The sequence below is a fragment of the Hemiscyllium ocellatum genome, chromosome 4 (genome assembly GCF_020745735.1).
Source record: "Hemiscyllium ocellatum isolate sHemOce1 chromosome 4, sHemOce1.pat.X.cur, whole genome shotgun sequence".
Classification (NCBI taxonomy): domain Eukaryota; kingdom Metazoa; phylum Chordata; class Chondrichthyes; order Orectolobiformes; family Hemiscylliidae; genus Hemiscyllium; species Hemiscyllium ocellatum.
Window position 1 is genome coordinate 48,281,318 of NC_083404.1, and position 25,030 is coordinate 48,306,347.

At 40.9% G+C, this 25,030-nt stretch overlaps 1 protein-coding gene across 1 annotated transcript in view; it reads left to right on the plus strand.

Moving 5' to 3' along the window:
• The window catches only part of ctdp1 (CTD (carboxy-terminal domain, RNA polymerase II, polypeptide A) phosphatase, subunit 1), a 285,579-nt gene that overhangs the window by 209,473 nt on the left and 51,076 nt on the right, over positions 1 to 25,030 (plus strand). The window contains exon 13 of the mRNA XM_060823127.1: positions 3,689 to 3,900. Coding sequence (XP_060679110.1) covers positions 3,689 to 3,900 — 212 coding nt within the window. The remainder of the gene's footprint in view (positions 1 to 3,688; positions 3,901 to 25,030) is intronic.

Here is a 25,030-nt window from a genome sequence, read left to right on the forward strand (position 1 = left end):
CAACCTTCCTGGTCACTTCATCAAAGAAGTCTAGCAAATTTGTGAGGCATGGTCTCCCACTCACAAAGCCATGCTGACTACTCCTATTCAAACCCTATCTTTGCAAATGCATGTATATGGTCAGTTGAGGAAATGTTAGATAGGCTGCGCTTGTTTTGAAGAGTGATGCATGTTGAGATTGTAATTTATAAGGTCCTAAATAATTTTGATAAAGTGAATGTTAGAAAGATGTTTCTTTTTATGGATGTGTTCAAATCTAGGGTCATACTTTGTGGACGGTGATAAACAGACATATTTTCTCTTAGAAGGTTGCACAACAATGCAGCTCTATCTCAGAAGGCGGTGGAGATAGGGCCATTGGATATTTTTAATGCAGAGCTAGGTTGGTCTTGACATGCAAAAGAAACAAAGCTCATTGGGAGTAGTTGGGAATCTGGAATTTGAAGCACAAACAGATCACACCTGATCTTATTGAATGGCAGAACTACCTTGAGGGATCAAATGGCCTCTTTGGGCTCCTGTTTCATATGTTCTTCCCAGTATTTAGTTCAAGGGAATTTCTGATCATCCAATGCTAAGTGTTGGACAAACTGTAGTGACCATTCGTCACAGTGGAGGGCTCATAAGGTTATAAAATGTAGCCGCAGAAGTAGACCATTCCGCCCATTGAGTTCTACTCCTCCATTCAATGAGTGGTCTGATCTTGTAATCCTAATCTCCACTTCCCTGCCTTTTCCTCATGACCCCCCTGATTCCTTTAACTGATTGAAAATCTGTCCAAGCCATCCTTGAATATTCTAAACGACCAGCCTCAACTACCCTCTGGGAAAAGAAATTCCCCCTCATCTCTGCCCTCTGGTCCTAATCTGCCCCACTTGGGAAAATAACCTTTCTGCCATCTACCCTAACACATTTCTAAAAACTATGGATCTTTCAATAAGATCACCTATCATTCTTCTATATTTCACCGTTGAGAAAGAGAGAACATATTAGTTTATCACCCTTACTGCGAAGGTGATTTATGACTTGGATGGGAGTTATTTCAGTTTTGCAGAAAGTATAAATTGCAGGCAATTACATAAAGGATTTGAGAGTTGACCCTATACATCCAATAACCCGTTGACATTTATTATGTGGATTTACTGGTAACGCCCTCCCCTGTGTGAAGGATGTCAGGGTCCCTAGAAAAATACCTCAGAATGAGTTATTGCTTTCAGTTGAAGTGGAGAGATAGGTATAATAAACAGTGAGAAGTGGATTCACACTCCCATTTAAACACTGACTTAACATCTCCAAAGTATCACATGCTCATTCTCTCTCTCTCTCTTTCTGTCTCTTTCTGTCTCTCTCTCTCTCTCACTCACACACACACACACACACACACACACACACACACACGCTTCCCCGCGTGTGTGCGCACACACACACACACACACACACACACACACACACAAAGTGAGCACAGTTTCTAACTGTAATATAACTAGGCTACAATTGAGGTTTCTATTGTGTAAATAGGAGAAGCCATGACATGCTGCTGGAGCTAAGATGGTTATTAGAAAGTGCACTTGAGGAACTAATTAGATTCACTGACTTGGCACATATCATCGAGTTTTCTTATCTATGCTGAGCTGTATCTATGAGTAGCATATAAATTAGTTTGTGGATCCAAGTCTCAAAATTACCACTTGCAATGGAAAAAGAACAATTTTTTAACTTCAATAAATGTCTTACATACCATTTCCAGATTTACCAGGCTGCCTGTGTAACCCAATCAGTGAGTCTTGTTCAAAAATTTTAACCCTTTCTTATGGTTAAGTCATGGCAGATATTGTTATCATGCAATGTACACATCCGTACAAAGACACAACTTAGTGCTGAGTTTCATTTGATTGAACAGTGACTAAGCAATTGAATCCTCAATGTTGTGGGCACAGTTGATGGTTGGGGCTCCATACACTTTCATTACTACAATTTACTTGAAGTCAATTAACCATTTATACAACGAATGTCCACAGTTCTAACTGGCTATAGAAATGCAGTGTATAAATGAAGTAATTAATAATTAAAATCAATCTTTATTCCACTTCAGCAATGATCTCTTGTGTATTCCATGCTACCGTTTAGGGATCTTTGTCTGAAACAAAAGAATAAGGAAAAAGTTTGTGAGCACACACTAATTTACTGACTATCCAGCCATGACCTGCTAACATTTTCAACAGTATTATATGTGCCAACTGTGGCTCAGTTCGTGTTGCTGTCGAATCAGAATCAGGAGGTTGTGGGTTGCAGTCCCAGACTTAATAAATTCAGACTTAATAAAATTTGAACGTGTTTGCATGTCTGTCCACAGTCTCTGGATAATTAAGACTGTGCATAAGCTTATATGTATGGAACAGGAAATGTGAACCAATAGCAAAGATAATGTTTGCCAGATAAAGGTAAACAGATTTGTGGGTAAAGACGCTTTATCAAAATATTCAGTTAATGCAAGACAGTCAATAAGGCTGGCTGGTCATTTGTTTGTAATTCTAAGACTTTTTCTATAAGAACATTGAACCACAGAGAGGTTACGGCACAGAAAGAGACTGTTTGGCCCACTATATTTGTGCTGGCACAAGAAGGAAAAAAAACCTAGCTGCCTATTTTTAAACCCACCTTCCAGGAGGTTACAGTGCTTTATGTGCAGATCCAGGTACCATAAAACATAAGAGGAGAAATTAGGCCATTCAGCCCATCATGGCTGATAAGGTTCTCAACCCCATTCTCCCACCTTCTCCCTGTAACCTTTGATTCCCCTTAACAACTAAGAACCTATCTAGCTCTGCCTCAGATATACTCACTGACCTGGTTTCCACAGCCTTCTGTGGCAGTGAATTCCAAATAGCTTTTAAATGAGCTGTTTCTGGTTCCAAACCAAAACTGGGCAGTGAATTCCAGACACCAACCTTTCTCCTAGGATTCATTTCTAATCCTTCTATCATTCATTTTAAATATGTGGCCAATGAATACTTAATGAGGTTGGGATCTTTGACGTTTCAAATGGAAGAGTGGAAGGACTCTTGTGGCACAGTGGTAGTGTCCCTACCTCTGAGCCAGGAAACCCAAAGTTCAAGTGCCATCTGCTCCAATGCTGAGTCAATGCATACCCGAGAAGGTTGATTAAAGATATCTAGCGGGTAAATGGATGCACATTTTAATCAGAATAAGGAAGAGATGTTGCCCATCTCTACGTGTGCACAAACCACTTCAAGCTAAGGTTGACAGGGTGCAACCATCAGGAAAGACTGAAATGCTTGGGCTCTATTCGCAGGAAAGGAAATGACTGAACGATAGCCTGATAGTGGTCTTAAAAATCATGAAGTAAGTTTGATAGGGTAGATATAGAGAAAGTATTACCATTTTGGGCAAAACCAAAATAGGATTGCTAAGTATTAGGTAATCTCTATTAAATTCAAGACGGGCATCTTTATTGAGATAATAGACTTTGCAGCCACAGGAATGGTTTAGGTGAACAGAGATTGATTTAGGGAGACAGTGGCTAAACATATGAGGGGAGAAAGGAACAGGAGGATGAGTTGATAGGATAAGATGAAGAAAAGTGAAGGTGGGCCACATGGAACATAAGCACCAGTCTGGACCACTTGTGCCCCTATGTAATTCTCATTGGCTTTATTTAATAATGTAGGTGGACGACATCTTGGGTGAAGATAGTGATAATGAAAGTGAGAACGAGAAAGAAGAGAAGATGGAGGAGCAGTGTGAACAACCAAAGGAGGAAGCACCGCAGCAAGATCAGCAGACAGTACAAAGTGGCGAAAGTGAAAACCAGAAACCTGAAATAGAAACAAGACCTAAATCGTCCTCAAGTGAAGAAAGCTTAACAGCCAGAGTTCCCAGGTAGGCATCATACTGTTTTTTTCCTTTGAACTTATGGGAATACAACTTTATTATTGTGGCCTAAAAGCTTCTATCAAATCAGGCAGTTAGCCACTTTGCTGGAAGTTTCACATCACTTTGATTTTGAAGGTTGGTGGTTCCCATCAGCTGTACACTTTGAAGCATTAGTGGTTTTGTTTCACTGCTGTTTAGTGACCACCCGATCTCATTTCAAGTCTGGCGCCATGTAACTGAATTTGCTAAACTCCACATTCTTTGGTAGAGAAGTTCTGTTTCTGCTCAACTCTGATCTGAGTTGGAGATTGAACTGACTTTTACATGATGCATATAATGAATGAAATTAACTTAAAATCTAAATATTTGCAAATAGTTTTGTGCAGTTTCCACCATCCCATCTCTCCCACATTTCGTGTGTCCCAGTTGGAATAAACCTTTCTGAGTTTTACTTATAGCTTTGGGTGCTTGGTCCAAATGTTTCTGCACATAGTAAGGGGTACCCCCACCCTGAAAATGGTGAAATTTGAATTCAAAACACTTACGTCCTTTCAGGAAGTAAATTTACTGTCCTTATCTACGCATTGAAGGGCAATATCTGCTGGCCTGGCCAGCAACACTCTCAGCCCTCAATTTAGAAGAGTCAACCTGGACTATGTTGGGGATGCCTACTGTGTTGGGGATATCTGGAGATATCCCTGGATCTCCCATGTGCCCCTCCTTCTAAACCTTGGCAAACTGCAGTGTCTCCTTCCTCCTTGCCAACCAAACTCAGTTAAATAGTCAGTTTTGTGGAGTGATAGTCAGTCAGTTGGTGGTATACTGATTAGTCAAGTAGCTCTGTTAGAGAAGATGTTGAGCACCTTGAGTGTTACTGCAGCTTGATTTCTACAGGCAAAGGTGCATGAGCCATACACAATTCCTGTAAATGGAGCAATTAAAATCATGTTTGCAGGGGATTAAGTTATCGGATATGCAGGCAGTACATTAGTGACTTAGTAGATAAATGTAGATACATGGCATGGAGAAGAGTAGTAATACTCATCCACTGGACATGTCATAAATGATTGCTTGTTTGAAATGTAAGTGGTCAGATAGCATTGGGGAGCCTTACACAAGCAAACATCTTCAAGAATGGTACCAGGAATGAAGGACTTCAACTAAGTGCAGGAAAGTTGAAGAGATGGAACTTCTCTGCTCAGAAGAGAGTAAGTTAAAGGGGAGATTTAATTGAGGCTTCCGGTTCTAAGGAATTTTTATAAATAAGGAGAAATGCTTACTGCTATCAGGAGGGCCGATAGGTTGAGAGAGATTTAAGACAATTTGTAAAAGTACCAGAGGAAAAATGAGGGTTTTTCTTTTTAATGCAACATGTTATAATAATCCAGAATGTGCCACCTTAGAGGGCAGAGGAAGCCGATTTCAAGCGACCTTCAAAAGGAAATGGGTAAATTCTTAGAAAGTGAAGCATCTGCAGAGCCATGGGGAAAGAACAGGGCAATTAGAACTAATTGAATAGAGTCAGCACAAACACAATAGGCCAAATGGCCTCTCCTGCACTGTTCTACTATTCAAAGGTGGAGGTGAATGGGAAGAAAAATAGGGCCCAGCAATCCAACTCTGGACAAGTGGTTATCTATACAATTTGCATATATGCAATGGTAAAGGAGTTCAAACATCATTTCATATTTTTCTGATGCACCCAAAGACGAACTTTTATTTAAAAATACATTGGATGGATGCTGTGAGTTCTAGGCCTGTACTTAGCTGTTGCCTCGGAGGTAGTTGAAAACCATGGAAACAAACTTATGAAACAGACTTATGAGCACCATGAGCAGTCTTTAGTAGCTTTGACTTTCTCGGGAAACGATGTTTACTTTCACAGCTGCATATTTTAAGAATATTCAATTGCTAGTGTGTTCTTTGTCATTAAAGCTGTGACCAACTGAACTGAAATAATTTTAGGTTTTTTTCAGAACATCTGTAAAAGTCTCATTATCTATGTATTTTCATCAAAGGCAGTGCTGCTTCTGAATATGCCCCACAAAAGCATCTTTTTAGATATTCGAAGCCAAGTCTGAAGGAGTCAAGATCTCCTAGTTTACTCTGTAGTTTGTAACAAATGGCACCAAATTGAATAGAACTGTGATTGGAGTAAATTGAGGTCCATTAAGCTTAGCACAAGGATACATTGAATACTGTTTGCACTGTAAAACTTTGCACCAATCAGGGATAAAACACATGTTGGTAGTAACTTTTGTTGTACAAACTCTGGCTTTAGTGTGGTCATGGTATAATGTTATGACTCTGACTCATAGTAATACTGAATGAATCTAATCCCAGCGTAAGACTTGGCTTAAAATAGCATAGGTTTTAGCTTTGTAGTTTGTATATTGAGGTGCTTAGTCACTGAACATATTCACAACAGGCTGAGAGTATACTTTAACAAAAGAACTTCAAAGTTCAGTACATACAAAAAACAAAAAAATAAAGAAAATGCCCGCCTGTGTTAAAGATATAAAAAGGTGTAGGTAGGTAGGTGAGTAATTGTTTTGTTTGTGGTGTACATAGCCACATAGCTAGGCAGTAGTCTTGTCAGTGGAACTCTTTCAGCACACCTTAAACAACAAACACTCCTCAACAATGTAAATCATAGTTTGGACTAGAGTCTGGATGGTCTCAGCAACCTTGTTAATGTTGGATGTCTGCACAGAAGAAATGGCCAGTCTGGGAATGTTTGAAAGGACCCACTGTCACTGTGGTAGATCAAAGCCAGTGGACAAACAGCGAGTTCTGTATTGAGATTGCTGGTGGATGTTATTTCCTTCTGATTTCCAGTCCCATCTGCTGTTGAAGTGTATAATAACATCTCTGAACAGGTTAAGCAAAAAATATCAAAACGTGGGGTTTTGTAAGCAAAGACATACTGCTGGTGGATTGATGGGATAGCTGAATAAAGACAGGCTGGGATTGGAATAAAGCTTCAGGTCAGTATTTATTCATATAACTTGTGATGATGATTGTACTGATTCACTGAAGGCCTTTCTGAAAATTGCAAGCGACACTTGGAATCTGATCAAATTTTGTATTCCATTGGTAGGCTATTCAGTGCTAGTAAAAAGAATGTGTGAAACTAAATTACAGACTACAGAAAGTCACGGTAACTGAGATGGACCTCAAACCCACTTTTGAATGCTGCAACATTTGTTCCTGCATAGAACACTACACTTGTATTAAAGACAAAAATCAGTGATTAGCAATAATCAATTTTTTACACTACTTTCCAGAGTTATCCAATGTTTAACATACAATGTATTATTATTCTCTTTGCACTCATTACAAACCCAGCACTCTATCCAAACATTAAACAATGTTCCAATCATTCAAGATTAAGAACTGATTAATCCAGTTGAATGCTATTGAAAACACCATAGTGTCATTGGGATCTGTGATATTTATACATTACTTTTTAATTTGGATCGCTTCATGTTTTGTACAAGATGTTGCAGGAATACCAAAAAAGTTTGAATATTAATCAGTATGTTTTGGTATGCTTTGGAGTAATACATTTACTTGTGGTAAGTTTTACACAGTTTTTCTGCATTAAATATTTTTCTTATGCTAAGTTCAAAATTTTTGGAATGACTTACGAGAACTAGAAATTCTTAGAATTGGATTTGCAATTATACTATATCCTCCCAAATTGGTTGTACGTTTATACCAACGCTAGTTCAAGACTATTGCCTCACATTCTTATTGTCAGTTATTATCATAAAGTTGCATGCAATCACAACATGCATATCAACCAAAATGTTTCTCAGTGATGTGAAGATGTTATGTTTAGTATTTTTATATAAAAGATGTGTTTCAGTCATCTTTCCTCATTTTCTGCAATATGAAACTCTTATTCAGTATTATTCAAACTAATTTATTCCATTTAAAACTTCTCACAGATTATAATTAGTATATGCAAATTTTTATTGTGTGACATATAATTTTTAAGTCGATTTTAGTGAGAAAACATTAAAGAATGAATTAAGTAATTTAGTTACCATCCAAGTTTAATGTTTGGATAAAGTGCTGTGCTTGTACTCCTAGCTTTTATTTTTACTATTTAAACCTAATTCTATTGCAAGCATTTATGCTGATACGGAATGCATTAGCTTTTATTTTTGAGAGTGTCAGCAACTTATGTTTTACAAAATCCATCAGTTTAGCTGCTGCTTATTTAGGCATTAGTTTTAAGTCACTTAAAATACTGGAAAGTTAGAACTTAATTGTGACATCTGAATTAAGAAAACATATCAAGTCAATCTGCAGAATGGCTAGATCTTGAAAGCGAAGTGAATCAGATGTTCAAAGTATTATTTAATGTTCTGAACTTATGACATGCCCTGCTGATGCAGTGTAATTACAACGATAAAAGAAGTGCAATTTAATTCTACCTGGATGTTCAGTTTAGAGTTTTGTCTTCAGTACAGTACAAGACTATTTGAAGAGGTGCCTGTCTCTCTGCTGGAGTTATATCTGTTCAATGAGTACAAGCTATGTAGAATAACACTGTTCTGAAAAATTGCCAGCTATTCACGTGTTCTGTGCCTTTCTTTGGAACATGTTGGGTACCAGTCTTGCAGAAAAAAATCCTTTTCATAAATAAAAGAAGTAGATTTTACTGACAAAACATGAAAGAATGAATGAAGTAATTTAGTCACCATGCATGTTTAGTATGTGGATAAAATGTTGTGCATTAACTGAGCATTATGTTGATGTATTTGCTCCTATCTGCAGTCTGTACCCTGACTGTTTACTACATGGGCTAGTCTCTAACTTACACCTATGTAGAACTCCTAGGAGTGAAAGTAAAACAGGTATTGTTTTGCTATGATGTGTTCCAAAAACTGTATCTGTGCATTATACCAGCATTATGGCTGTGGATCAAAGACGTTTATTTTATGAACATTACTCACGTATCACCATTTGTGCTGAGTACTGTGAAAAATGATGATGAAAGAAGTGTTGTTATCTATTTCTCATTTACTTACCCCAATACTGCAAAGTACTGCAGATGCTGGAAATATGAAATAAATGCAGAAAATGCTGGAATGCAGAGGCAGCATCTGTGGAGTGAAGACCAGAATTAATGTTGTAGTTCAGTGGCCTTTGATGAGACCTGGAAGAAATAGGCGATTAAACGGTTTAAACATGGCAGTTAGTGGAAGGGGCTTGAGCAAAGAACTAGTGGGAATGTCTGTGAGGATAGAAGGCAGAGAGATTTACAGAAAACTGGATAATGGTGCAAGGCAAAAGGAGTGGTCGGGACTAATAAAGGAACAAAAGGTGAGGAGGTGCAAATGACAATGACAAAGTGATTGGTGCAGCAATAAAAATGGGTAATTGTATAGAATCATATAGTGCAGAAGAGGCCATTTGGCATATCATCCTGCACCAACATAAAATCTATTCTCAATCTATATTAGTCACACTTTCAAGCGTTTGGCCTATAGCCTTGGATATTATGACATTTCAAATGCTCATTGAAGTACTTTCTTAAAGGTTGTGAGATTTTGTGCCTCAACTACCTTCCCAGGCAGTGCATTCCAGATTCACTCCACTCTCTGGGTGAAGATCTTATCCTAAAATTCCCTCCAAACTCCTGCCTTTCATCTTAAAATTGTGCCCATTTTGTTATTGACCTTTTGACTAAGGGGACAACTGCTTCCTATCCATTCTGTTCACATGCCTCCACACACACACCCCCCCCCCCCCTCCCCCCAAGCCTTCTCTGCTCTAAAGAAAACAGCCTGAGCTTATCCAGCCACTGCCCATAGTTAAACTGCTCCATTGAAGGCAACATCCTAGTGAATTTCCTCTGCACACCCTCCTGTATAGTGACCGAAACTGCATATCATATGGATTGAATAAATGAAACTATCTAAGGTAGCCATGGAATTGAGTTCATCAAGTGCATTCGAGGCATTTTCACAAGACAGTCTACTATGAAACCAGCACCTGTAACAGGTTACTTTTGCTCTGTTAATGTGGAATGAGACTGATTCATTAATGACCTGAAGAAATTGTGATGTTCGGATGGGGAGAGGTTGAACATATTGAACCCATATTATAGTGTAGAATATTGAGAGGTGATTGTATTAAAGCATATAAGATTTCAAGAGGGTTAAACAAGATGCTGGGAGGATGCTTCATCCTGTGAAGGTTTGCAAAACTAGGGGCATAATTTCAGCAAAATAGGTCTGCTAATTTAAGACTGCGATGTAGAATTTCTTGTCCAAGAAGTGTGCATCTTTGAAAATCTCTATGCCAGAGAGTATTGGAGGGTGGATCACCGAATATGTTGAAGGCTGGATTAGACAGATGTTTCATCTGTAAGAAGCTGCGAGTAATGTGAGGTAAACCAGACAGTGAGGTTAAGGCCACAGTGAAATCAGCCATGATGTAATTGAATAGAAGAGCAGGATTGAAGGACCCAGCAGCCTATTCCTTCTGTTTCTTGCATTCATCATCAGCTTTCTCTGAAGATAAGAGCTGTGATTATAATCTCAAAGTGTTGATACATAGTTTTGATGCTTTGCTTCATAATCCACATTAACAAACAGAAGCAGGTCGATGAAATCTTTTGCTTTCACACAAAAAAAAGAAAGATGGTGCCTTTCAAAGAAGGAGAGAGGACTTGCATTTATATAATGTATTTCAAGACCTCGGAGTCCCAAAGAGTTTCATAACCAGTGAAGTACCTCTAAATTCTCATTTTTGATTAATATACTAGCTTATCAGTCTCAGAAAATCCCAAAGCACTCTGCACGCAATGTATTTCTCTGAAATATATTTACAGCAAGTGAAAGCCGCATCTGCTTTGATATAGATTAAAAAATAGACATTGGCTACACAGTTGAGGAGCTGTGATGTATTGTAAGAGTAAGCAAGCTGAGGAAAAAAGGAGGAACATTTTATATTTCCAAATTGAAAGTGTGAAGAAAATATTAACTCTAATGATATTGTAAATTATATGCAACTATATATAAAAATTGTTTCATATTGCATGATAGGAGGGCGGAATTGTTGCGTTGTAGTACCCACATTTGGAATTTTATTCATTGAGATGCTTCAGTCATATTTAAAAGGTAAATACATAGGATCAGGAGTAGACCCATCCAGCCCATTGAGCTTGCTTCACCATTTAATATAATCATGACTGACTGAACACTTCAACACCTTTACCCACACTATCCCATAACCCTTTATGCTCCTTGTTATCTCTATCAATCTCTACTTTAATCATTGCTCCGTTGGAGCAGAGAATTCCAAAGACACTCAACTTTCTGAATAAAAAGAAAATCCTCCTCAGGCTGATCTTGAATGTCATCCCTTTTCATTTTTAACTTCTGGTTCCAAACTAAGGGAAACATCTTACCTGTGTCTACGCTGTCTATCCCTTTAAAGATTTTATAGGTTTCAGTGAGATCACATAAGCCAATGAATCAGAGGTAGGCCATGTTACTCCTGTCTAACCCTGATGTCCCTTCAACATAGCTTAACAAAAAATATATCTACCTCTGCCTTAAAAATATTCAAGGACTCTGCTTCCATCACCTTTTCAAGAAGTGAGTTCCAAAGATCCACAACAGAATTTCAAGAAAAGGTTTTTGCCTAATCTCTGTTTTAAACAGGTGACCACTGATTTTCAAACAGCGCACCCTATTTTCTAGATTCTCCCATAGGAGGAGACATCCTCTCCATATCTGTTTCATCAAGACCCTTCAGGATCATTGAGGATTTTGTTTTTTAATAAAATTCCGTCTTATTCTTCTATATCCAAACACAAGCTTAACCAGTCCAAGCTTTCCTTTTATCGCTACCCGCCTATTTCAGATATTAGTCCTGTAAACCTTCTGTATTCAGTTTCCTTCATGATAAATGATAACATTCTATTAACTTTCCAAATAGCTTTCTGTACCTCTTTCCTAACCTTTTGCAATTCATGCACAAGCACATTCACTCCTCTGCATCTCAGAGCTCTACATCCATGATCATTTAAATAATATGTTTCTTTGTTCTCCCTGCCAAAATGGGCAACCTCACATTTTCCCACATTACACTCAAATTGCAACATCTTTTCTCACTCACTTAACGTATGTATATATACCTTTTTATGACCTCTTCATGACTTACTTACCTGACTATCATACCTTCCATTCCGTCAACCAAATCTCTGAGGTCCTAGCACTAATCCCAGTGTTCTTACTGTCTGTCTTTATATTTCTGGCTAGCTTTCTCTCATACTAAAAAATTTCCCTTTTGGTTTTGTTTATCTTTATATACTATCCAATCATCTGACTTGCCACTTGTCTTTTCTTAATCATATGTTTTTTCTTTTAGTTTGACACTATCTTTAATGAAGGCCTAATGGTATTATCACCAGAATATTAATCCAGAGACACAGGATTTGGATTTGAATCCCACCATGAAAAATGGTGAAATTTGAATTCATTAAGAATCTGGCATTAAGAGTCTCATAGAACATAGAACAATACAGCACAGAACAGGCCCTTCGGCCCACGATGTTGTGCCGAACATTTGTCCTAGCTTAAGCACCTATCCATGTACCTATCCAATTGCCACTTAAAGGTCACCAATGATTCTGATTCTGCCACTCCCACAGGCAGCGCATTCCATGCCCCCACCACTCTCTGGGTAAAGAACCTACCCCTGACATCCCCCCTATACCTTCCACCCTTCACCTTAAATTTATGTCCCCTTGTAACATTCTGTTGTACCTGGGGAAAAAGTCTCTAATACTCTATCTATTCCCCCTGATCATCTTATAAACCTCCATCAAGTCACCCCTCATCCTTCGCCGTTCCAATGAGAAAAGGCCTAGCACTCTCAACCTATCTTCGTACGACCTATTCTCCATTCCAGGCAACATCCTGGTAAATCTCCTCTGCACCCTCTCCAAAGCTTCAACATCTTTCCTAAAATGAGGCGACCAGAACTGCACACTGTACTCCAAATGTGGCCTTACCAAGGTCCTGTACAGCTGCAACATCACTTCACGACTCTTGAATTCAATCTCTCTGCTAATGAACACTAATACACCATAGGCCTTCTTACAAGCTCTATCCACCTGAGTGGCAACTTTCAAAGATCCCTCTGCTCCTCCACCTTACTAAGAACCCTACCGTTAACCCTGTATTCCACATTCTTATTTGTCCTTCCAAAATGGACAACCTCACACTTGACAGGGTTGAACTCCATCTGCCACTCCTCAGCCCAACTCTGCATCATATCTAAGTCCCTTTGCAGCTGATAACAGCCCTCCTCACTATCCACAACTCCACCAATCTTCGTATCGTCTGCAAATTTACTGACCCACCCTTCGCCTCCCCCTTCCAAGTCATTAATAAAAATTACGAACAGCAGAAGCCTCAGAACTGATCCCTGCGGAACTCCACTTGTAACTGGGCTCCAGGCTGAATATTTACCATCTACCACCACTCTCTGACTTCGACTGGTTAGCCAGTTCTCTATCCAACTGGCCAAATTTCCCACTATCCCATGCCTCCTGACTTTCCGCATAAGCCTACCATGGGGAACCTTATCAAATGCCTTACTAAAATCCATGTACACTACATCCACTGCTCTACCCTCATCCACATGCTTGGTCACCTCCTCAAAGAATTCAATAAGACTTGTAAGGCAAGACCTACCCCTCACAAATCCGTGCTGGCTGTCCCTAATCAAGCAGTATCTTTCCAGATACTCATAAATCCTATCCCTCAGTACCCTTTCCATTACTTTGCCTACTGTCGAAGTAAGACTAACTGGCCTGTAATTCCCGGGGTTATCCCTATTCCCTTTCTTGAACAGGGGCACAACATTCGCCACTCACCAGTCCCCTGGCATTACCTCCATTGACAGTGAAGACAAAAAGATCATTGCCAACAGTTCTGCAATTTCCTTTCTTGCTTCCCACATAATCCTAGGATATATCCCATCAGGCCCGGGGGACTTGTCTATCCTCACGTTTTTCAAAATGCCCAACACATCTTCCTTCCTAACAAATATCTCCTCTAGCTTACCAGTCCGTTTCATACTCTCCTCTTCAACAATATGGTCCCTCTCATTTGTAAATACTGAAGTAAAGTACTCATTCAAGATCTCTCCTATCTCTTCCTTGATCCTACCCGCCAAAGATTTTTCATGCCCTTTCTTAGCTCTCCTAATCCCTTTTTTGACTAAAGATTAAATTCCCTACAGTGTTGAAACAGGCCCTTCGGCCCAACAAGTCCACACCGACCCACCGAAGCATAACCCACCCAGACCTATTCTCCTACATTTACCCCTTCAACTAACACTACGGGCAATTTAGCATGGCCAATTCACCTGACCTGCATATTTTTGGGTAGTGGGAGGGAACTGGAGCACCCGGAGGAAACCCACGCAGACACAGGGAGAATGTGCAAACTCCACACAGAGAGTCGCCTGAGGCGAGAAATGAACCCGGGTCTCTGTGCCAACCACTGTGCCACCGTGCCGCCCAGTCCCTCCTGGCTATCCTGTATCCCTCCAACGCTCTGTCTGAACCTTGTTTCCTCAACCTTATGTAAGCCGCCTCCTTCCTCCTTACAAGATATTCAACCTCCCTCGTCAACCAAGGTTCCCTCACACGACCATCTCTTTCCTGCCTGACAGGTACATACATATCAAGGACACATCGTATCTGTTCCTTGAAAAAGGTCCACATTTCAACGACATCCTTCCCTGACAGCCTATGCTCCCAACTTATGCTCCTCAGATCTTGTCTTGCAGCATTGTATTTACCCTTCCCCCAATTGTAAAACCTATCCTGTTGCACGCACCTATATCTCTCCATAACCAAGGTGAAAGTCACAGAATTGTGGTTACCATCACCAAAATACTTACCCACTAACAAGCCCATCACTTGTCCCAGTTCGTTACTATTCATTACTAAATCAATATGGTCTCCCCTCTGGTCGGACAATCTACATACTGAGTTAGAAAAGCTTCCTGGACACACTGCACAAACACTGCCCCGTCCAATCTACTTGGTCTAAAGAGCTTCCAATCAATATTTGGGAAGTTGAAATCGCCCATGACTACTACCCTGTGGCTTCTGCACCTTTCCAAAATCTGTTTCCCAATCTGTTTCTCCACATCTCTGCTGCTATTGCGGGGCCTATAGTAAACACCTAACAAGGTGACTGCACCTTTCCTATTTCTGACTTCAGCCCATATACCTCCAAATGCAGATCCCCCTCGAACTGCCTTTCTGCAGCCGTTATACCATTTCTAATTAGCAACGCCACACCCCCGTCCTTTTTTACCCCCCCCCCAATCTTACTTAAACATCTGTAACCAGGAACCTCCAACAACCATTCCTGTCCCTCTTCTATCCACGTTTCCGTGATGGCCACAACATCGTAGTCCCAAGTACCGATCCACGCCTTAAGTTCACTCACCTTATTTCTGATACTCCTTGCGTTGAAGTATACACACTTGAACCCATCTCAGTGTCCGCAAGTATTCCCTGTCAGTGCTACCTTCTCCACAGCCTCCCTGCATTCTTGGACATCCTGAAAAACAGCTAACCTACTTGCTGGACTACAAGTCCGGATCCCATCCCCCTGCCAAATTAGTTTAACCCCCCCCCCCCCCCGAAAAGTGCTAGCAAACCTACCTCCCAGGATATTGGTGCCCTTCTGGTTCAGGTGCAACCCGTCCTGCTTGTACAGGTCCCACCTTCCCCAGAATGCAGTCCAATTGTCCAAATACCTGAAGCCCTCCCTCCTACACCATCCTTGCAGCCATGTGTTCAACTACACTCTCTCCCTATTCCTTGCCTCACCGTCACGTGGCACCGGCAACAACCCCGAGATGACGATTATGTCCATCCTAGCTTTTAGCTTCCAGCCTAACTCCCTGAGCTCCTGAATGACCTCCCCACCCCTCTTCCTACTTATGTTGTTGGTGCCAATGTGCACCGCAACTTCTGGCTGCACACCCTCCCCCTTAAGGATTCTGAAGACACTGTCCGAGATGTCTCGGACACTGGCACCCGGGAGACAACAAACCATCCGAGAGTCTCGCCCATGTCCACAGAACCGCCTTTCTGTCCCTCTAACTATAGAGTCTCCTATAACTAGCGCTCTCCTCCTCTCCCCTTTTCCCTTCTAAGCCTCAGAGCTGGACATCGTGCCAGAGACCCGGTCACTGCAGCTTACCCCTGCTAGGCCGTCCCCCCCAACAGTATTCAAAGCGGTATACTTATTGTTGAGGGGAATGACCACAGGGGATTCCTGCACTGCCTGCTTCCTCCCCTTCCCACTTCTAACTGTTACCCAGCTACCTCTGTTCTCTGACGTAACTTTGTCCCTGTAGCTTCTATTTATCACCCTCTCAGCCTCTCGAATAATCCTCAGTTCATCCAACTCCAGCTCCAGTTCCCTAACGCGGTCTGTGAGGAGCTGGAGCTGGCTGCACTTCCTGCAGGTGAAGTCGGCAGGAGCATCGGTGGTCACCCCTACCTCAAACATCCTGCAGGAGGAACATTCCACTGCCTGCGCTGCTGTAACTCTACACTTAATCTCCAAAACAAGAACACTAAGTAGCTTACCTGTTCAGCCAACTGAGTCCTTTTTTTTAGGTTAGAGGAAGAGGGAGGGTGGGAGACACTACACTTGTAGTGTCTCGAGTTCCTTCTCCACTCAAACTTCTTACCTTCCCAGAAGCCTCTGTTGATGACTTCCGGGTTCCCACTCCTAGTTGAAAAAAAAACACAGACTGTGAAAAGAAAACGTTAATTTAAACTGGTCTTTGCTTACCTTCCAGCTCCCCCCTGTCTGTGCCTGCTCATGATGACCATGAAACCATTGTTGATGGTTGGTAAAACGCATTTGGTTCACTGATATCTTTTAGGGAAGGAAATCTGTCATCCTTATCTGGTCTGGCCCACATTTGACTCATAACGACGTGGTTGACTGTTGTCTGGGCAATTAGGGATGGGCAATAAATGCTGGCCTAGACAGCTCTGCCCACATCCCCTAAATGAATAAAAAGCAATTTCAATGGTGGAACATTTCTTACCCAATGAAAATGAGACTGTGCTGTATATTCTGAAATAATTCCTTAAATGTCTGTCACTACGTCGCTGTTGGACCACTCTGTAACCTAATTGGCTAATTCCCTTTAGCTATCATTTCACACCCTAACAATTTTTTTAAAAAAGTTTCAATATTCAAGATCCAGGCCCCAACACCGGTTTACACATCCATCCCCTCCTTCACCAGTTCCTTCTGTTTGCAGATATGTATCATCTACATGATGCACTGCAACAAATCAATAGGGTCATTCCTCCTTTGCAATACATGCCATTTAAGAAGAACCATATCAGCAATATAGTGAGAACGCTATGAGATCACAAGTCTTATACAACACTGACGTGGAAATATATCACAATCCCCTCACTATTGCTGAGGGTATCTGTAAATTCCCCTAAGGAGCACTCAAATCACAGTGTCTACAATGATTCAAAAAGGCAAAACGTCACCATCTTCTCTGGGCAACCAAAGGTAGATACAGAATGCACCTTTCTCAAGATTGCTAGTGTCCCCAGAGCAAGTGTATATGAAAGAAAACGTGCAGGGTGCTTTATATAAAGGATTCCATATTTTGTGCAGTTTTGGTCAAATAGCAGTGCTTGTAAATCCCTCATCATAAATGGTGAGCGGAATCTTCTTTGGTTCACTTGTGTGTCAGAGTCCTGGCTGAGTTCGGGCAGAATTCAATTGGCTGAATCATTTAGTCCCATCATTGAGCTTTGTGCTTTTGACTTTATGTTCAGAGTTCTCCTTTGAACTTCTTTTCTGGAATTGCACCAGTTTGTTACATGAGCATTTGCAAACAACTAAGGATCAATACTCTGTTCCTCTGTACTTTGAAGTCAGGAGAAATCAATTGCTTAGATACCTGGGAGCTTTCATGTTTGTCCTATTCTCTAACTCCTTCATGTTAATCATGGAAATCACTATGTATCTAATGTGACAGTGCACAGTGAAGTGAAACACAGAATAGATAACATAAAATATGTGACATAAATCATCCAACTTGTTCCTGGAAAAGGAGTGGGCTAAGTTGTTCAATTTTTCCATATGGATTTTGCTCATTAAGTGGGCTCCACCATTGATTTTGTAATTCATCTTTTGGCAAGTAATTGGGATCATTTTAATCTTGATAATTATGGTATCACCTTTTTTTTGCCTTTTATTTTTGTAAATACAAGCTGCTGTTGTCCTGCAGACTCCTACAAATCATTAAGAATGAGTGGGTTGTCTTATAAGCATAGACTGTGCTGAGTTCCACTGGAGTTTAAAAGACTGGGGGATGGCTTGATTGAAGTGTATAAATGGTCTTGACAAGATAAATGTGGAAAGGATGTGAGGTAGTCCTACACTAGCAGGTTACTGTCTCAAAATTAAGGTTCACCCTTTCAGGTCAGAGTTGAGAATTATTTTCTTTCAGAGGGTTGGGCGATTTTGTAACTGCCTCAGAAAGTGGTAAAAAGAATCATTGAATATTTTTAAGACAGAGATGAGTCGATATCTGATTTGGCAGGAAAACAAGAGTTATTGCAGGAGCGAATTACTGCAGATGCTGGAGTCTACTGCAAACAAAAAAAATGCTAAAAGTCACAGCAGGTGAGGCAACTTCCATGGAGAAAGAGCAAGCTGATGTTTTGAGTCTAGTTGACTCTTCATCAGAGCTTCTGTGAAGTGTGGAGGGGGCAGCATTTATGCAAAAGTTGTGGGAGGAGGAGTGCTGGGGGAGAATGTCAGCTGATAGTACAGATTAAGCAATTGGAATGTGAAAATGGCAGAATAATGGTGTGTCCACCTGCCAAACAGAAAAGAACAGACAGTCCCATTGGAGTTTGGGTGTTGGCGGGAGGATACGGTGACAGAGAATGCAACAAGTAAAGCCAAAAGAAAGGGAGTGGCTTCACAGTCTGAAGGTGTTCAACTCAATGCTAAGTCCAGAAGGTTGTAAAATGCCTGGACTGAACATGAGATGGCGTGTCTCCAATTTGCACTGTGATTCTCTGGAGCAGCATGCCAAGGACTGACAAGTGCGGCAATAGATGGGAATTGGAATTCAAAACATAAACAGATAAACCTTTATCTTGCTGAATCAAGGAGTAGATTCAAGGGGCTGAATACAGAGGAACTTCGATTATCTGGATGAGATGGGCGGGCACTATTTCGTTCAGATAAATGATTATTCGGTTAATTGATTCAATGCCTTTCCTTTGAGGCTCAGAGTTTTCTGTTGGGTCCGCTCTCCATTCAGGAGACACACAGCACATCCCATGCAGCAGCCGCCGCCTGCCCCCAAACCCCGTCCAACACCGCCCCAACTCCGCCCACCAACCCATTTCAACACCACCCCCGTCCAACACCACTCTTGCCCCCCACCAAAGCCTGTCCAGCACTGCCCCCCCATCTGACCCCCAAATCCTGTCCAACACTGCCCCCCCAGACCCCATCCAACACCGCTCCCACTCCTGTCCCCCCAACCCTGTCCAACTTTGGCCCCCCAACACCATCCAACACCGCCCCCACTTCCGCACTGTCCAACACTGTCCTCATCCGCCTCCATTCTCTGCCCCCAATCCCCTCCAACACCACCCCTGTCAACCCCGTACAGCACCACCCCCATCCCCTCACCCCGCCTCCTCCCCATCTTCCCCCCCCCCACCCACCCACCCATGTGCCCCAGCCTCCTCTCCGGGGCAGCTGGACACACCTTTTTACTGCAACTTTTTGACAGGTTTCACCTTTGCCCTGCACAGGACAATGTTTAGATTAGATTACATTAGATTCCTTACAGTGTGGAACAAGTGGAGAGGTTATCTGGGGAAGGGGATGTTAGGGGATGTATAGAACTCCAGGAAAAGTGTGTGGGGAGAAAGAGGGGAGGGCAAACAGTAGGGTGCTTGGGCTCCCATCAGTTCTGGACTATTCTCAGCAGCATTTCAATAAGGCGAGTTCACTCTTAAATCACTGTAAACAAAAGACGCAACCAGTGATGAAAAGACGTCTTTGATGTAATGTTTCTGTTGGGACTTCGAGGTCTTCTTCAGATAATTCGATATTCAGATAATCGAGTTTCCTCTGTATTCTGCTATTTTGTATGAGTGTAACTACTCCAACAGAATAAGTTAGTGTTTGGCATTTAAATTGCAAAGAATTGAAACAGGTGATATTTACAGAAATGTCTCTATATTAGAACTCATTCATCTTCATTTCTTTCTGAGGAAGAAGCAAACATTTTAAACTTATTTCCTGCTTTTCATAATCTCAGGACATCCCAGAGCACTTCAGAATTTTAAAGGGTGGCACGAGGAAGATAATGGGGGTTGGGTTAGCTCAGCTGGTTGGACGGTTTGTTTGCGAAGCAATGTGATGCCAACAGCAATTCAATCCCCACACCGGCTGAGGTTACCATGTACTTTCCTTGTCACCCTCCCCCCTTGCCTGAGATGTGGTGGCCCTCAGAATATATCACTATCAGTTGTTTCTCTCTGATGAGGGAGCAACCCCAACTGGTAAGAGTCTGGCAACTTAATTTGAAAAGCTAATTGTATCATAAGTTAGGATGATCATGAGTGCACTGCCCAAAAGGGCATTAAAACCTGACTCAATAGTAACTTTTCAAAAGAGAATTTGATAAATAGATGAGAGCAGTCTTCAGCTCCTTCATCAGTGGCTTTCTTTCTGTCATAAGAGAGTATAATTGTGGGGTGATAGGGAAAGGGCAGGAAAGTGGGACTAATTTAAATAATAGCAGAGACACAACTAGGCTCACTCTCCTTCGCTTACCCATAGTCCAACAATAATTTCTTTTCAAGTGTTGGCCTGACTGAAATTGCTCAAAGCTTTCTGACTTCTTTTCTAATGTTGTAACTATAACCACATTCAGTGGGTCCTTTATCATCTGTGGAGTACTTCAAGATGTCCTGAGGCCGGGAGAGGTGCTACCTCATTCTCCAATTCTATACAGTTCCCCATTAGCAAAAAGGTCGAGAACCAGATGACATAGATTTAATGTGATTGAAAAAAGAGGCAAAGTTGATGTAAGAAAAAGCCTTTATGCAGCACTTGGTTAGCTTCTGCAATGCACTACTTGAGTGGTGGAGACAGATTCAGTAGCAGCTTTCAGAAAAGCATTTGTTAAGTATCTAAAGATTTAAAAACTTGCAGGGAAAAGATAGAAGTGGTCAGACTGGGTGAGTTCTTTCTAGCCCGCGCATGACCGTTCGAATGGCCTCCTATACTCTAGTTGTTCTATGTCTCTATGCATATTTGTCCAATCCACTTTTGATGCACACTATTCAGTCTGTTTCTATCAACTTTCAGGCAGTGAAGCACTTTGAAGTCTGACCACTATCGTAATGCAGGTTCACATGGCAGAGAATTTGAGCACAGTAGGATCCACCAATAGCAATGCCATGTTTTAGTGACTACCTTTATGGATAAGGCATATTTTCCTTCAGAGTTACAGTTTACTTTCATTCTTTGCCACGTTATTTATTATTGTACGCTTATTTAAATGAGAAATTAATATGATTGTCAGACATGTGAGGAGAAAACTATTTCAGTAGTTAGTTTTCATGGTGGGCAATGCTGGTACCTTACTGTTAACTTTGAAAAATGACTTCATTGATTAGTCTTGTGACATTTGCTGGACGATGAGTGGTGTTTAAGTGGAAATTTTTCTCGATTTGCTTTGCATCCAGTCAGGTATTTCATGTATCAGCCTTGTTGACTTTACAGCAAGTCATGAATTACTTGGCCTCGCAAGTAATATTAAATATGGCTCTCCCCTGGATATGTGCATTATATATTATTTCTGGCTCAGATCTATTGTTAAAGGCAATTATTGTGAGGTCAGGGATGTATTATTGGCCATGAGGTCTTTCTGCTGCTTATATTTCAGGAGGATGCGAATTCAGTGTCATTGCCAATCATTCCAATGGAATAAAAGGGAATCCCCTTGACTTACCTAATCCCAACACCCAGATGACAGACCAAGTGACCTCCTTAGATGCACTATATCTTGCTCTCTAAATGCTCTTTTTTTTAAACTGACTTTACATTTTGACTAACATTGCAAACAGTCTGTAGCATATCTGGGAATTTTAATTATTAGCATTGATTGTACATTTACCTGTACTATGTTAAACGGGACAGAAAAGAGTCTGGGCTTGTGCAGAGACTGCCGTAATTGAGAACCAGGATTAATAAGCTTCACATTTGTCCTTTAATCAGATTCAAATGTTAAGCAATCAGCTGCTACTTCCTATTAGAATGTGTTTGCCAAAAATCGGTGCTATTCCTGCCAGCAGGCAATCTTTGCTTCATTGATGGCACTGTATAATCACAAACAGAAGCAAAAGTTCTGCGTGAGGTAGGGGGAGGTTTAGGGGTGGAGAGCAAAATACTCCTGTTCAGTTTCTGAAATTTCAAGATAACTGTTGAAATTTTCTGCATGCTTTATAGGTATGGAGTAAATAGTGACTGACAGCCGAATCCAAGACCCATTCCCAAGTCCTTGGACAAATAGTATTTTAAAGTGCAATTGGGTGTTGACGTTCAGAGCCAGTGAAGTGCAATTGTTCTGGTCTATACCTCTCTGTTCATTGCCCAATTAAAATTATTTTTACATCTTCAGCATTTCATGTTGTTCGTTGTGTTCAGACAGTTGTTGTAGGCATCATATTAATTTAATCTCTTGTTACATAATTCAGAGTACTGAATAATGAGGATGCAGTTTATATGCAAATAGTTGATGATTCAAATTCTGCTTCATCTGTGGTGTTATCATATTGAATGTGAATAACAAAGGTTTATGTTCATCCCGAAGTGTTACATTCAATGGGATGCCTCCAGTTTTGTTTCAATGTTATAACTGCTTCCTAATAGCAAAGGTGAATTAGAGGGGCTATTATGGAGTTGATTTTTCAGTATATATCTGAGAACTTCTCAGAGCTGTGATGTAACCACATGATCTCTGATACAAGGTGAAGTTTGCCTCCAGCTCACCTCAATCTGTACTCTCAATAAGATGAAAACTTGGCAAGATTAACAAAGAATCATACCAAAAGATGCTGTTTAGCCCACTATACCTATGTTCAATAAGCGAGTTACCTAATTTGGCTCGATTCTCTGGATAGCCCCTTTTTTTAAACATTAAATATATACTTCTATCCAATTCCAGTTTGAAAGTTACTTTGGAATTTTTTTTCACCAAACTTAAAAAGGCCAATAAATGGCTGGCTTTAGGGCCAGAGCACAAAGGGAGGATGTGTGTGACGCTTCAGTTGTACTGGTTGGTTCCTGTCTAGAGTACAACATGTACTCCTGGGTACCATCCCTTGGGGAGGTTTTATTGGTCTTGGAGTGTGTACACTATAGATTTGCCAAATAATACTTACAGAAGGAGTTAAAGGGTCAGATGGCATGGATTAGACTCATATTTTGCTTGAGTGCAGAAGATTATAGGGGAGTGGAGGTTTTTTTTGTAGTATTTAAGATGACTAAATATTTGATAGGCAAAGGATATGCATGAGTATCTTTAAAGATGATATACAGGACAATAGCTTCTATTTATATAGCATCTTTTAATAACATTCCACAAAAAATGTGGGAATGAGATATTAGGTCCAAATGATCAAAACCTTGGTTAAAGGAATTGGTTTTAATGAGTGTCTTAAATAGGGAAGATCAGATTGGAGAGATCAAAGGATTCAAAATTGTATTTCCGAACCTAGTGGGTCAGCAGATGGTGTGGGTAGGTTTATGGGGCTGGAGGAAATAACAGAAATGGGAAGGTGCTTTGAAGGGATTTGAAAAAAGGTTGAGAAATTAAAAATCATATTATTTCTCAGATGAGTAATACCACCAGCAATATTGCACAACTAATTTCATACTATTGTTGCTGACAGCTTGGCATGTTATATGAATAAATGATACCTGAAGCAATTGAGGTAGTGCAGCACTGTAAAGAAGGGGAGCACAATGGTTCAGTGGTTAGCACTGCTGTCTCACAGCACCAAGGACCTGCGTTCGATTCCAGCCTCGGGCGACTGTACGGATATTGCACATTCTCCCCGTTTCCGCGCGGGTTTCCTCCAGGTGCTCTGATTTCTCCCACAGTCCGAAGATGTCCAGGTCAGGGTGGTTTGGCCATGCTAAATTGCTCAGTAGTGTCAAGGGACATGAATGTTAGGTGGATTAGCCATAGGGTAAAAACCCCATGCAGTTAACGGGATAGTATAGAGTAGGGTGGTCTTCAGAGGATCGGTGCAGATCTGATGGGCCAAATGGCTTCGATCTGCTCTGAAGGAATTCTATGATTCTAAGTACACATCTCCTGAAGATCTTCCTTGTGTGATTCGCAATCTGATAAAACAGAAGATTTGTTGCTGGTTTCAAACTAAATGAGTGTTTGGCAAATCCACAGTAACTTTTAGGCATGATACATTCGTCCAGCTGGCAGCATGAAATAATACTTTGGCATCTAAGTCAGGAATAAATCAGTCCATCTGCTCCGAAAGGCTGGATTTTGACATTGGTGGCAAGGAAGCCTTAAAAAGCTGGAAAAAGCCAAGGATTTAAAACAGCCCATAAGACCAAGGAAATGTAGCATATTCGATAAAGAGAGAACTTGAATTTTTATGGCACCTCTCTGAGGCATAAAGCATTTTACAGACAATTTTACGCTTGAATTTGAGTCGCTTTTGTAACATAGGAAATGCAGCAGCCAGTTTGCACACAGCAAGCTCCCACAGACAGCAATGTGACAATGCCTGGGTATTATGCATATTCAAGGTTAAGTATTGGCCACAGCACCAGAAAGGATATCTTGCTCCTCTTCAAAGGTGCTACCATGGGGACTTCCACATCCATCTGAGAGAACCTCAGGTTAATGTCTCATGCAGGATCAAATCCCTGTATTGGTAAGGCACTTGGCATTTTGACTTTGATTATTGGGATCATCTACTTGTAAAATAGATTATAAATATTAGAAGCAAATGAAGCAA